This window comes from Convolutriloba macropyga, chromosome 7 (assembly GCF_964194025.1).
Source record: "Convolutriloba macropyga chromosome 7, txConMacr16.3, whole genome shotgun sequence".
NCBI lineage: Eukaryota > Metazoa > Xenacoelomorpha > Acoela > Convolutidae > Convolutriloba > Convolutriloba macropyga.
Genome location: NC_134474.1, coordinates 61,021,835 through 61,036,007, shown reverse-complemented (window position 1 = coordinate 61,036,007; position 14,173 = coordinate 61,021,835). Strand labels below are relative to the sequence as shown.

Sequence of the window (14,173 nt, the reverse complement as noted above, 5' to 3'; positions counted from 1 at the left end):
CGTGACTTACCTCTTTCTCAAGCGAGTTCCGCGCTCTGAACTTCAGTTTTTTTGTTTCAATTCAAAGATAAGATCAAGTGAGTGCGTGTCACTCTAATTGAAGGTTAGTTGAGGGTAGCTAATAGAAGCAGCAATGAGTTAAGCAGATGTAAATCAAAATCTAACATTTCAGCATTTTAAAAAGAAGTCTCATTTATGGTCTGTTTCTTTTACTATCATTTTGATACTGAAGATCAACAAAGCTATTGCGGCTATTTTATGATAATCTGCCAGCTATATTTACTAAATTGTTATTTTTGTGTTTTCACTTGATCTCTGAGTATCTTTTAAGGCTGGTCCCTTGCGGTGGTAACTGGCAGTGAGGAGGGTAGTTTGATTATCGGTACGGTGGCTCCGATAACTAACGGTCGATAACTAAATACCTCCTAATAAAACCGCTCGGAAATCTTATTAAGCTGGCGGTATTTTGCAAGTCTTTTTTATCAGTTATTTTACATAACTTTATGGTTCTGGGGCGTTATTTTTTTGAACTTCTTAGTTTCAGTTATCATTGATGATGGTGAGGGCCCTCTATTTGGAACTGGTATAGGATGTTGGCGTAATTGTCTCTTTTGAGCATCCTCAACAAATGCCAGCATTTCGGTTTAAAAATTTGTAAGCTTCTGTAGCTTCGCGGTTGAAGTTCTGTATTCTGATGTTATCCTCTACCACCTCGCTGGCTTCTACAGGTTGTTGCCGCTTGGTAAAATTTTCGGGGAAAAAATGAGAAAAATGTGAGTTTCTTGTGAGTGGGTCTCGCCCACTTTGATGCCCAGTTTCCAAGAAAGGCGTGATTTTTATACCAAGGACGTTTGTAGCGATTATTTTGGTCCGGTTGGTTTTTTCTATGGAGTTTTTCAGGGTACAGTTTTTTGGTACATACTACTGACCAATTGATTAACATCCTCTAAAACGGGTAAAGCACGGAGGGAAAAATTGGTGAAGAAAGCCGACAATTTTGGATAAAATTGTCCCTGGCAGGCCGATGGGCTTTGCTGTGATAAACGACCCGCGGTTTCTGATTTACATCCCACAGTGGACAAGAGGCATGGACATGGAGAGAGAGAGCCGCAACTACTGGATGTCTAAAAATTGACGTATCTTTGTTTCGTTTGTACCCTGAAATGCATTTTAAGTTAAAACACTTTGCGCATTTTTGTAACGGCTGCTCTCAATCGTTTCCGACCATGAAAGCTTTACACTGACCAGTTCATTTTAGCGGTTCAAATTCTGTCCGGATATTTGGTTTTTGCCATTTGCTTTTGTGACTGTATATTCGATATATTATTACCGATGATTACTTTTTGCTAATCTTAGTTTTTTTCAATGTCAAATTCGGCTTAGTCTGCTATATATCACACAATACTTTTTTTCTATACCAGATCAATGCGATAGGGAATTAAATGGAAGACCAATATCCGGAGATGACCTGTTTATGCAAACGTATTTAAACTTAAACTGATGTTGTTTTTGCTCTTTGTACTTACGAGTTGAAATACCAGAAGCTGGGGTTTGTAACAGCTGCATGGCAGCTCAAGTATTTCGTAGATACAGGACACAGCAACAAATAATTACTGCTCAAGAACAATTTTTCAATACAAAACAATAAATATATACTCCTCAAGATTATTTAGAGTGCAAGACGATTAATACATTGTTCACTGCTCTAGACAACTTTTTTTGAAATATTGGGCTGAGTTATAGGAACACAGCCTTTTACTCCGGCTGCGGTTAATGAGTTCCATGCTATGTTGCTTTTAATTCCGGCATTTTCTTTTACTCCGGTTGCTGAAGATGAGTTCTTTGCCAGGTTGCTGTTTTGCTTGCTCATCTTCTTATCACGTGACTATAACTGTCACAATAAATAAACCGTTGACTATCGTTATGTCTAAACAGTTGATATGAGAAGAGAATATGGACAAAAATGAACAACTAATACAAAGGAGTTTTAATTTATCTTTTTTCTGCCTATAAATTTTCCCCTCCTGCGCAAACCATGCGAGCTATGCGAGCTCAGCTTCATAATAGCTGGTCCTGTTTTTCGTCGTGAAAACATCTTCATTCTTCGGTAGTTCTGGAGCGAGCCTCACTGATGGCCTCTTGTAAACTCCATCCTTCGTTCGGACAGTTGTTGATCGAATTGCTGCGTCGGAGCCCTCGATGTTGTCTTACCCGACCAAGGCTGTGCTATCTCCGTTTGTCGGTTTCTTTGAAAAACCATACAAGATCACCTTATTTTGTTTCCAATTGCGGTTTTTGTCCGACTTTAAAAGTTGTCAAGTACTCTTTAGTACTCTTTTCGAGATTTTCAACAAATGAGATCCGCGTAGGCTTTTCGTCTGTCAAAATTGATTATGATGATTGATGAAGTCTTCTGTTCCAATTAGATGGGTTAGAGCCACGTTTTTGAAGCCTAGCAGAGAATAGTTTGGTGTTACAGTCTCCAGATCAATTACATCTCTGGTCACTGGTATCAGTGTTTTCGCATTGAACGTTTGCTCGACTTACTCATTATTGTTGCCAGGACATCTTCCAGAGATGACCGACTCTCTAACGGGCTACTTTGCTTTTTTGCAATTTCTTACCAGTCGCTATCACTGCTTCAAAATGAGGTGCAGCAGGTGGGTCTGATTTTTTTCTGTTAGATGGTCGGTTCGATCTTTGTTCCAGGCTTCGACTTATTCTTTGAAGTGTCGGTCAGCTCCGACAGTTTGTTGCGTTGTCACTGTTCATGTTGATGGGCTTGCCTCTAAGAGCAATGAATCGCATGATTGCGTTCAGACAGTTATCGGTGCCTAACTGTGGTACAATTTCTATATGCACTGCTCGCAGAATTCGACAAGTTATCAGACAGCACCACCGTTTTTTCGTTTCTCTGACCAAACATAATTGTGAATGGACTGAATTAATCTACTCCAACAGTCGCAAATGATGTTTTATTGTCTAAGCGTTGCTTTGGTGAACCAGAAATTACGTATGCAATTGTTCGTGCAGTTAACGCTTCCTTTTTCCGGTTAACGCACTGAGCTTTTGTTCCTTACGGGCTTTGCTGAGCTTTGTTCCTTACGGGCTCATTATCAGCTTGAGGATTGCTCTTCTGCTCGTTTCGCAGGATCAAATCAAGTGAGGGAAGTTTTCAATGTAATAATGTTGGATTCTTGATTGGAAGTCTAGTTGACTCTTGCCTATCCTGCCTTTTGGCACGAATCAGGCTGACTTGATCCAAAAATGTTGAGCACTGTTGGTTTTTGCTACTCTTTGGGGTTTTCCTTTCAATAGGGCGCCTTCAGTTCCTTAACATACTATTCGTGCTGTAATAACTTGAGTATGTTTGTTGTTCATTCTCTTTCCTCAGCACTTAGTGTTTTAGTTGCTTGTTTGTGTCTACTCAATGCTCGCTTTACGTATGCCATTGTATTTACGAGACAGTTGAGCTTTTGCTATGGAGACTAATGGATGGATATTTTCTTAGTCCGATGCAAATGTTAGTTTCACTTGCTCAGGTCATTTTTCTCTGGTTCCTTCGTCCAGGCTGGCTCACAAAGCCATTCGTTTCTCCTGAGCTCATCGACTTTGATTGCTTTAGTACCAATGTCCACTGCATTGGTGATGCACTGACATGTCTCTACTGTTAAACATGAATAGTTTCCTTTATCTCTGCTCCTCTGTCGGCTTCGACAATTTAATGTGGTAGCTATATATCTGCTCCTCTGTCGGCTTCGACAATTTAATGTGGTAGCTATATATCAAATATAGAACACTAGTTGAGTCTTCTTAGAAACTGCAACTGTATCTTGTTTTGCTCTTTGACTATTTGCTCCTTTAGTCACACTGCCATGACTGTCGCTTGTAGATCTAGGCGAGATATTGAGAGATTTCTCATCAGTGCTACACCAGTCCATTTTCCAAATACAAATGCTGAGTCAGCTGAGAGTTCTTTTGGTTCAGATTGTAGATAGGCTACTTTGCACATTGTGTCTTCAGATTAGTCCGCAAACAAATGAAATTCAGCTTTGTCCTTCACTGTTTTGAAGTTTTTTGACCATGCTGGTTTCAGTTGAATACAGAGTTGTTCCCTCCACTTTCGGAATTCTGCTTGTTCACCGGAGTTTACTTCGCATTTCAAATGTTTTATCCAAATGTTCCTAGGAAGCTGTCTCATGTGAACACTGGCTGGAGCAAATAATGCAATTGGGCCAAATACTGGGGATACCAGATTGAAGACCTTCCTTTGAGTTGTGGATGCCTCAATTTTTTTGGTGGTACCTCTACAGACCTGAAGGCTATGTTCAGTAACATTCCTTTCAAACCCAAGTACAGATGATCTCCCTTTATTTAACTCGGCGTTAACTTGTTTTATTTTGCAGATGATTATACGTCTTCCGGTTTTGCTGTGTTCACGTCATCATTATTGTTCATCCATTTGTTTAGCTCAAATCCATGTTTCGAGGCTGTGGTAATGGTATTTTTCCGGCTCAGTGACTCTTTGTCGCCACAAAAATCCCAGCCAGCTGCTGTCTTGTCCAGGAACTCGCACTTTCTGTAACATTGATTCAACGTCGGCTCTCTATTCCTACACAAAATCTGAAACTCATTCAAATTAACCCATACAGTAAACCAGTTGCAGCTAATAGCATGTCGTTCAGGTAAAGTTTTTTTATGCAGCGTTACAAACACTGCGTACTTTACCGGGCATGTTCGGCTTCAGCACTGAATGGTGTTGCAAATTCCATTCTTTCCCGAAACTCTTTGACTTCTAATTCGTTCTAGTATTTCACGATTTCTTTTTCAACGTCTGTATGTTTTGACTGTTGATACAAACTGGTCAGTTTCTGGCAAAGACTGAGTGACGACGTTGGTTTTGGCATCATAGGTTTCTTTTTCAGTTCGTACGGAGGCACGTTGGGTCAAAATGATGCCGACTTCCATCAAATTGAAGTTTTGGTTCAGGAGGAAAGTAGTGGTTGAAACTTTGTTTCCATTTTTTTTAGTCTTTGTTTTTGTTTCCCCATGAACCTAACGGGTATAAAAACGTCTCCAGCGAGTGCACTTCTGATTATAGTATCTTTATTCTCAGAAATCTTTATTATAGTATCTTTATTCGCAAACACGGAACAAGACCTGAAGACTATTTTCGTCTTCAGGTCTTGTTCCGTGTTTGCGAGCTATATGAAGCGTAATATCGGTGCGTCAAGCTTGCAACGTCTCCTGAATACTTTGATCAATATCTGATACCGCTGTTTCACTTTCGAGGAACGCCTAAGTGAATATAGACCGGAACTATCTGAAGAAAGCTTGTAACTTCGTTAATTTGATATATTTCAGCGCTTACATTGACTTCGTGATTGCCCTCGTCCTTTTAGTTTTCTGAGTGTAGCAATTGGTTGTGCTTTTTGTATATCCATGTAAACCGTACGCGTTGACCCTGCGATTTTTGATTGCAAGACCTTTTCCCATACATCCATAAAATAAGCGTTGTTTTCTCACTGCTACATATCGATCAATAACTTCCATGTTCTTGAATAATGGGCAGTCCCAAATACGTTGAGTGCCATCTGCTAGCGGACATTGATTGCGTTGCGTTGGTTTCGGTTCTTTACATCCAAGCTCGCACTGAAATGTGATATCTCCGAGAGCTGTTTGTCTCCTTTGTTGCGCCGGTCTTCCTCTTTGCGTTCTTCTTTAGACGCTGAAAACACTTCTTAAACCAGTGTTATTCTTTCTAACCTCTTATCAAGACGAATAAGATCAGGTCCATCTTCCTGACGACCATTTGCATAAAAGCACCATTTGTCTTTGAGGTTCTTTAAGAATGTTTTTAACTTATCATTGTTGAGGACTTAATCAAAGCTGTTGTAGTGCGCTTTTGCCGTCTTCTGTCAGTGTAAAGTATCAAGTTGAGCGTCAACATTCATGTTAGTGACCGGTGTAGAAAGACCCGAATAGCTCATACACGATATTGCAGACGTGGTTTTTTGTCTCCGTCTGGAATGATGCGTCGATGCATGGTAGCAACAGACATAGTTGGCCGCTCTGGCTTGTCAGGTGGGTTTCCATCGGAAGATGTTTGTTTAGGTTTGGCCAGCTGACCGATGCAACTGGGTTTGTCGTGCAAAGTTTTCTTGACCCTGGGTGAAGCCATAACGCTCTTTACCCGATATTTGTGATTTGCGTTTCGCGTGGCCACTCGCGATCAAATATTATCCGTGGGTATGTGCTTTCTGGTTCAAATTCAAAATGTTTTCAGTAATTTTCGTTTGTTCTTTAAGACTGTCCGAACAGTCATGACAAAAGATTGCATCTGTAACTTTCCATTTGATTGAGGGTCGTCTGCGTATGCTCGGAGCAGCATCACTGTCTGATTTTGAGTTCTTTTTGTCAAGTGTTTCTTTCTTTCAGTACTCTAGAATTAGTTCACTCTAGCTAAAGCTCCTATCTTTTCATTTCAAACTCCATTTTCTTCAAGGGAAGCTTGGATTAAAAATCCTCCTCCACTACAGCGAGTTTCTTATCTTTCTTTGATTTCTTGCTTGACTTGTTTTCATTTTCATTACCATTTGCTACTGACTGACAGATTTTGTTCTATCGGCTGTTGAAATTATTTGCAGGCGGGTATTCATCATTGGTCTCAAGAATTGATTGACTTTGTTGGTTTGTCGTACTTTTTGGTACGTGGATATTTGTTAACCAGACGACGTTTAATAGCGTTCAAGAATCTTTGTTGTTCTGTTTTATGATTGCAAGACGAGTTCAAGGCGTTTCGTTAATTTTCAAGGAGTTTTTGTCAATCTTTTGTATCTGTTGCTCTTTGAGTAACTGCTTTGAGTTTGCTGGGTCGTTCTTTGTTCTTAGCTTTTTGAGTTTTTTTTTGTCGCAGCTGCTCTGAGCAGGTCTTAATCTGCTTATTCAGTTTGCTACAATTCTGTGAACGAGTTTATTTGTATTGTAATATAGGCAGTAGTTTGGACTGCAGTTTGTATTCCACTGCCTGGGTCGACGGATCAATTATAACAGCTGTTCTCTTGATCGTTTGTGACGAGGATAGATTTCACCGCCCATTTCCGTTAAGGGGTTCTGTCCGAATATTTTGTTTTTGCAGTTCGCTTTTGTAACTTTATATCCAATTTTTTTTTACTGTTGCGTTACAGTTTCAGTTGATAACTATTTATTCTTCTCAGTTTTTGAATATCAAATTAATTGGGTTTTCTACAGATCACACTATGCTTTTTTTGTACGCCAGTTCAATTCGAGAGGGAAGGAAATCGAAAATCAATATATATGTCTATGACCGGTTTGTGCAAAAATACTTAAGTTGCGTCCTACTCTTTGTACTCACTAGTTGAATTACCAGACGCTGGTGTTTGTAACAGTTAACTTGCAGCTCAAGTAATTTGTAGGTAATTACTGAGGAAGATTAAATTTCAATTAATGACTCTTTAACAAGACTGCGCAAAGTGCGAGACACATTAACAGGTTATTCGCTGCTCAAGACAGCTTCTTTTTGCGATATAGGCCTGAGTTTATGAAAAAACCTTCAACTCCGGGTGCTGTAAATGAAGTTTTTTCTGTTGTTTTTGCCACTCATTTTCTTTTACTGCGTCTGCTCTAGATGTTTTCTCTGCTATGATGTTTTCTTCCATGTTCTACGTAGCACGTGACTATACCATTGAATGTAACCATAACTAAAATCATGTCTGTCACTATGACTATACAGTTGCTATTACCACAGAAAGTGGACAAAAATGATCACTAATGCAAAAGAGTCTTCCCCCTTTCAGTTTTTATGCTGATATGTTTGCCGACCTTAGCATTTCTCTTGTCGGTGAGATTTAGTAACTATAAGTCTGCAAATCACCAAAGCGGCCAAAGACAAAATCGTGCCGTGAGGGTCAACTTCCCTCCTTTTCACTCCCCCCCCCCCACCACCTCTTTAAAGCACTCTTTTTCTACTCTTTTTATCCCTCTCTCAGTTAATCTTAAGCTAGTCTCTCTTTGCCCCTGCTAGCTGCTGTTGAAGCCAACCCCCCATAGTGGTTGATGTGCGATTCGCCCACGTTAATCGGTATGTTCACAATCATTTGTTTATGGGCTCGCTGCTTGTATCCTGTTCATATTTGTTTTGCTTGTTTGATTGCTCTGGCACAAAATTTGAGGCAATTATTGTGAACGTAATGGTCTTCCTTATGCAACGTTTTTTAAAGCTTAGCTTCTGCATTCCAATTGTGATTTCAATTGCGCTCATTTTGATGTGAAGTTTGTTGCTATAAAAGTGATTTTTCGCGGTTGAGTAGCAGCGCGGTTGTAACTTAGTGGTTAAGACGTCTGACTGCTATCATGTAGTTGGAAGGTTCGAAACCCTATCATGGACGAGTTTTTGCAAAATAGTCTAAGCTACACCCCTTAACTAAATTGCCCCCGCCTGTCGTTCGAGGGTAATTCATCCGGAGTTAGTCGGTTTATGTTCATTGATTCTTCATTCTTTGTTTTAGTTCAATGAGTTTTCCTAATTTTTTGGCTGGATTTTGGTTGAATTAAGTGGGGGTGATTTCCTGATTATCAATCAGTGACTAAGAAAGGATAATTTTTTGAAATAAAAAAATAGGGTAAAACTGGGTATAAAAGCTTGTGTTTTCTTTGTTGAATTATATTTTCTCAGTGAACATCTCAATACTGTCTCATTGGTTGTAATCTTATATTTTTCAATGTCCTATTTTAACTCGGACCTCCAAAGAGAAATCGGAATTCGTCTTAGATTCCGCTGTTTTTTTGCAGAAGCAACGCCCTCTGCATAAATCGAATACTGTTGGTCACCTAGTGCGTCAGCAGTTCAGCGGGTCAGAGAGTGAACCATCGCCAGTCAGGACAATCCCAGGAAGCAGTCCTATTGGCAGAAGCAGTTCGCCCTCTCCCATGGTGTCGGATAAATCCAAAAACTCAAAGGTAGATATACGTTAATTAATTTGCGCGATTTAGTTAAAAAAAACACGTTAGATTGTTTTAATATCTTTGACATCAATGGTACTAGTTACAGACTGCACTGCCACTGTTTACAGGACACAAGATTTGCTATGAATTTATAACTCGGTATGAACAAGTGAAATTCTAAATTAAGCTGTGTACACTTTGATTTCAGTTCACATTGATTGTGAGCGTGACGGCGACTGTCTTTTTCGATGACTGTCCCTTTATGAACAAGAGATTTTTGGGCTATAAATGTTTTTTGTAATCAAATATAGTCTAAAGAATCTCTTGTTCAAAAAAAGACATCAAATGAAAAAGACACGCCGTCACGCTCTCCATCAAAATTAACTCAAATCATTGTGTACGCTGCTTAATTTTATTTCGTCTCATACCACACCACTCTGATCGTGCTCAGTTTTAGTAAAGTTGCTGGTTTTAGTAAAATGTTGCTGGTTTTAGTAAAGTTCTTTGAGCGAAGTTGGTTGTTCCAACCTCATTTAATGAGGGAAGGAACTCTATGCTAGCCTGGCTATTTTCTGTCACGTTGGAGTACCTAAATAATGGTCGGAGGAAGATAAAAAATAATTATGTTTTTAGTCCCGTACCGAATTGATGCTGGGAGGCATTTTGCTTGTTTGAGCACCGTTTCAGAGCTGTTCACAATCAATCCCATTACTTCTATACGTGTTTGAAGAAATATATGAGCAAACTTTTTACATAAAAACGAGAAGCCAAATTTATCCCCAGAAAGTACGAAATGCTTTATTTAGAAACACAAATATTTATCACTGATACAGCTGGTTGCTGAAGAAAACGAGAAAAAAGGTTATTTTAGAAAAATGGCAAAGAAAAGGTTAATAACAATGAATAGAAAGTAATTTCGTTGTTTTAGTTAGAGAATTCTACCAAAATAAAATTTCAAACGAGCAGAATCAATAATGAAATTATCAGAAAATGAAGCATTTTATTCAGATGACTTTTTCAATCAGTTTTCTGTTATTGGAGTGATTTTTGAAGCGGGAAATGAAACGCGTGAAAAAATTTTGGAGTGATTTTGGTTGTGAACAAAAATGAAGAGCGGAGCGAAAAGAGTGGTTTTTGTTCATACCGGTGTTTTTGAGAGAGCTAAAAGAAAAATTTGAGAGGTTTGAGAGAGCCTAAAATTTTGAGAGAGCGAAAAATTTGAGCAAAAATTTGGAGGTTTTTGATCAGTTTTGCTGATTTTTAGACGAAATTAAATGATTTTTTGCCTGTTTTATGTTTTAATGCTTTAAGTGGGATTTGGATAGAATCTTGTTACTTAACGAATATTCAGATACCAATTGACTAAAGTTTTCTTGTTATAATTCTTTTTGAGAAAATTGACCGAAAAATTGTGAAATTCTAAAACTATTTTTCTCATTGTTTTTTGAAGGTTCTTCTTTCTTTTTAAATCTAGTTAAGTTTCTTAGCCTATTCTAACATGCCCATTGTTTTGCGAGCTTTTCATTGCTCTAATTGCAAAGGAACTTTATTCGGCTTTATGTTTCCTTGTACTATTAGAAAAAACTCAAGTTAAAAAAGTTTTTCTAGTTTTTTGTTCAATTTGTTTTTGAATGCCGTTTCTATTCTTCCTGAAAATTTATGGCATTTGTGGAGGTTCAGGGTTCACAATATTTGTTCAGTTGTTTAGTCATAAGTATGGGCAATTTTCTCCTTCGAGTCGTTTCCTGAATTTTTCCGGCTATGTTTTTTCTAAGTTTGTTCACACATTTTCATGATTTTTAAAGTTAATTGGAGTAGTGAATTATGTCACGCCGAAACAGGAAGTGGAGAAGCGAGTGGTTTTGCGGCGTGATATTTTGTGGCTCTAATTTTAAAGTAGAGTGAGAATACAGTGTTTGAACAAAAATTCGCTTTATCGGTAGTGGTTTTTTGTTCACATTCGGCAGTTTCACTTTGATTTTTTACTGTTTTTTAGATTTTTTGGATCGGATTTTTTCAAATAGTTTTCCCAATCCTTTTATAGTTCATTCTAGACCTAGTTTTTTGTTTGAACCAAACTTCCATTTCCCGCTTAAGGTTTTCTGTTTTCATGTGGCATTTTTACATTGATTTTCTGTTTTTTTAATTTTTTTGATCTGATTTTTTTTATAAATGGTTTTCCCAATTCACTCACACTCCGTTCTAGGTCTAGTTTTTTCATTAGTCAATGCAAATTCTTTGAATTGTACGTCAGAACTTGTCCTGCTCTGTTTTTTATTTCGTCGTCGCGATTTTTGTTACAATCATATGACGTCACAACCACTTCAAATCTGCTTTTCGTTCATTCGTTCATGCAATTTTATCTGAAGTGCGTGCGTGACGTCATTTGTCGCTCTTAGTGGAGCGAGTTTTTTGTTCGTTTGCGTGATTAAATTTTCGGGTCAAACTTGACTTACCTCACTCACGAAAATGACTTCCTCACTTTGAAATTCACTTCATTTTAATTCAGAGAGATAAGGTCAAGTGAATGTGTATCACTCAAAATGAAGGTTATATGAGAGCAACTAATAGAGACAGCAAAAACTTATACATATTTTTAATCAAAATGTAAGCTATCAGCCTTCAATGAAGAGACGAATTTTTTTCGTCTGTCTTTTTTACTGTTTTTTTTTTGAGACTGCAGATCTACAAAGCTATTGCCGCTAATTTCTGGCAATCTGCCAGCTATGTTAAAGAACTTGAATTTGAACTGATATGCGTTTCTTTCTGGTTTATTTTTTCAACTTTTCTGTAAATGGTATAGTTTTTATCCGCCTCTCATTGTCAATTGATTTCGTTATTTCTCCATTTGTTAAGAAAGCTTTGTTTTTTGCACAGTTTCAGAGTATCAAAGTTTAGTTCGTAAATTGAAGGAATTATGTTTTCCGATCTACAAGATCTTACTTTTTTTCCTTTTGGAAACCCCAATATTTTCCTCAATAAGAAATTTTGTTTATGTAATTTACAAAGATCGGTCCTATTTGCTATTCCGTATATAAGAACTCCGTTTTTGTGTTTATGTTGTACATACTATTTATATCTTTAATAACGGCGTTCTGCTGAGGTGATCTGTAGGTTGGAAAAATACAGAAATAAAGTGATGTCACTAGGGCCAAACGTGATTTATATGACCACGAAATGAGAAATTATCATTTTTAATACCTGTGTTTCACTCAATTCTGTTCCTCCAACACTTGCTCATTCCAAGTTTTTTTTTCAGTGGACAGCTTCAACCTAGTAAAAAAAACACTTTTTGAGTGTTCGGCGTCAACTTTTTCCCAACCAGCCTCTTTGATATAGCATTAAGTTCATCCAATTACGAGTTTAACAACAATTTTTGGAGCGCCAGCAAATAGCACAATAGTTTGTGGTACTATTCCAAGGTCATTTATATAATTGAGAAGGAGCCGATGACCAAGTAATGAACCTTGAGGAACTCTACAAGTTATTTTTCTTGGTCATGCTGTTTGGAATCCGGTGGTGCTCTTAAAATAATCTTTTTTTGTTGTTATTTTTGGCTTAAAAAATTAACTAAAAGCCTTTATCATGTTAACTACTTTCTTGAAGCTCCGAAAGCTAAAATGATTAAAATAGAAATCGACAATAGTGTGCTATTATAGTGAATTGTGATAATTAGGATTGCAGTGGTTTAGTTAGAGCGTTTTTGTGGCGATAGTCATCAGTAGTTATATGTGAGGAGATCAGGAGGGGGGGTAAAAGGATGTACCTATGTATTAACATTAGGTATAGCCTCTTTTCATCCAATTTCCAATGATGTACCTAAAAAGAGAGTGAGAACAATAGACCTGTCATCTTATCATAATTACCCAGGGTAATTATCTTAATTACCCCCAGGGAAAAGCATCCAGTTTTCCGCTCTAATGCACTTCAGCTAATCTTGTCTACTTAATCTTTTTTTTAAGGATTACGTCTTTAAGATTTTTTGGCAGTTTATTTTGGAAGTTTCTGTTTTCTTTGTCTGGGTAGTTTCCGTTTCAAAAACCCGAAACCGTAAACAAATTTTTTCAGAATAAATTGTTCTATTAAATAATCGATTAATTTTTTTTCACGACTTCAATGAAAAATACTAAAGCTCAGAAAACAATCACTGAAAATTTTTTGTTTTTTTTTGTAGTTTCAGATTCTGAAACCTCAAACTAAAAACTTTTTCTATTGAGCATATACGTTGCAGTACAAATTCATTGTGTACTTTTTGAAGTGGAATTCCATGATGATAATTTTAAGGTCAATGACAGGTTAGTCTTGGGATTTTTTATAGTTTTAGTTTCGCAAACCTCAAACTACAAAATAATTTCTTCGAGAGTGGTATGCTATATCAACTGTCTATATGTTGATTTTAACCAAAGCAATTGTTGGTGAATTTTTAACCCTGAGAAGTTTTACTTTTCGGTTTTCCGAAGTTTCAGCTTCTGAAACCTGAAACTAATTTTTTTTTTGGAATTGTGTGTTACAGTACATCTTTATAGCGTAATTTTTAACGCAGAATCCAATGGGCATAAGTTTTTTTTGTGTTAAATTTTCGATTTAACTTTTTTTTGAGAAAATTTTCCTTTACTAAAAATAAATTTTGTTCAAAAATGTCGTTTTTTTTATCAGGTTTTTAACAAAAATGCAAGTATATGTTTTTTTTTTGTTTTTCTATTTTTCCATTTTTCAGTTTTTGAAGTTTTTTTATGTAAGTGTTAATTTAATTTTTTGAAGAAATTTTGTTTTACTAAAATAAATTTCTTTCAAAAATGTCATTTTTTACATAAGGTTTTTAACAAAAAATGCAGATTTTGATGTTTTCTATTTTTCCATTTTTCAGTTTTTGAAGTTTTTATGTAAATTTTTTTTTGAAAAAAAAATTGTTTTTCCTAAATCAAATTTCTTTTCAAAAATGTCTTTTTTACCATAAGGTTTTTAACAGAAAATGCAAATTTTGCTGTTTTTTTTCTATTTTTCCATTTAATTTTTGAAGTTTTTTATGTAAAACTTTTAATTTAATTTTTTGAAAAAAATGTTGTTTTACTATAATGAATTTTTTTCAAAAGGTTCTTTTACTATTTCAGAAGGCGAAGTTCTAAATTTTTTTAACCAATCATATAATTTGTGTAATATATCTGTAAGTAAAAGAGTTAGGACCAAAGAACTGTGTTCATTTTGTGTT

General features: G+C 36.7%; 1 protein-coding gene across 7 annotated transcripts in view; it reads left to right on the top strand.

Annotated features, from left to right (window-relative positions):
• Nucleotides 1-14,173, top strand: part of LOC142343213 (patatin-like phospholipase domain-containing protein 7) — a 189,956-nt gene that overhangs the window by 55,225 nt on the left and 120,558 nt on the right. For all 7 annotated transcript variants that reach the window (XM_075394961.1, XM_075394958.1, XM_075394962.1 and 4 more), the window contains exon 9: nucleotides 8,812-8,979. In XM_075394961.1, coding sequence (XP_075251076.1) covers nucleotides 8,812-8,979 — 168 coding nt within the window. The remainder of the gene's footprint in view (nucleotides 1-8,811; nucleotides 8,980-14,173) is intronic.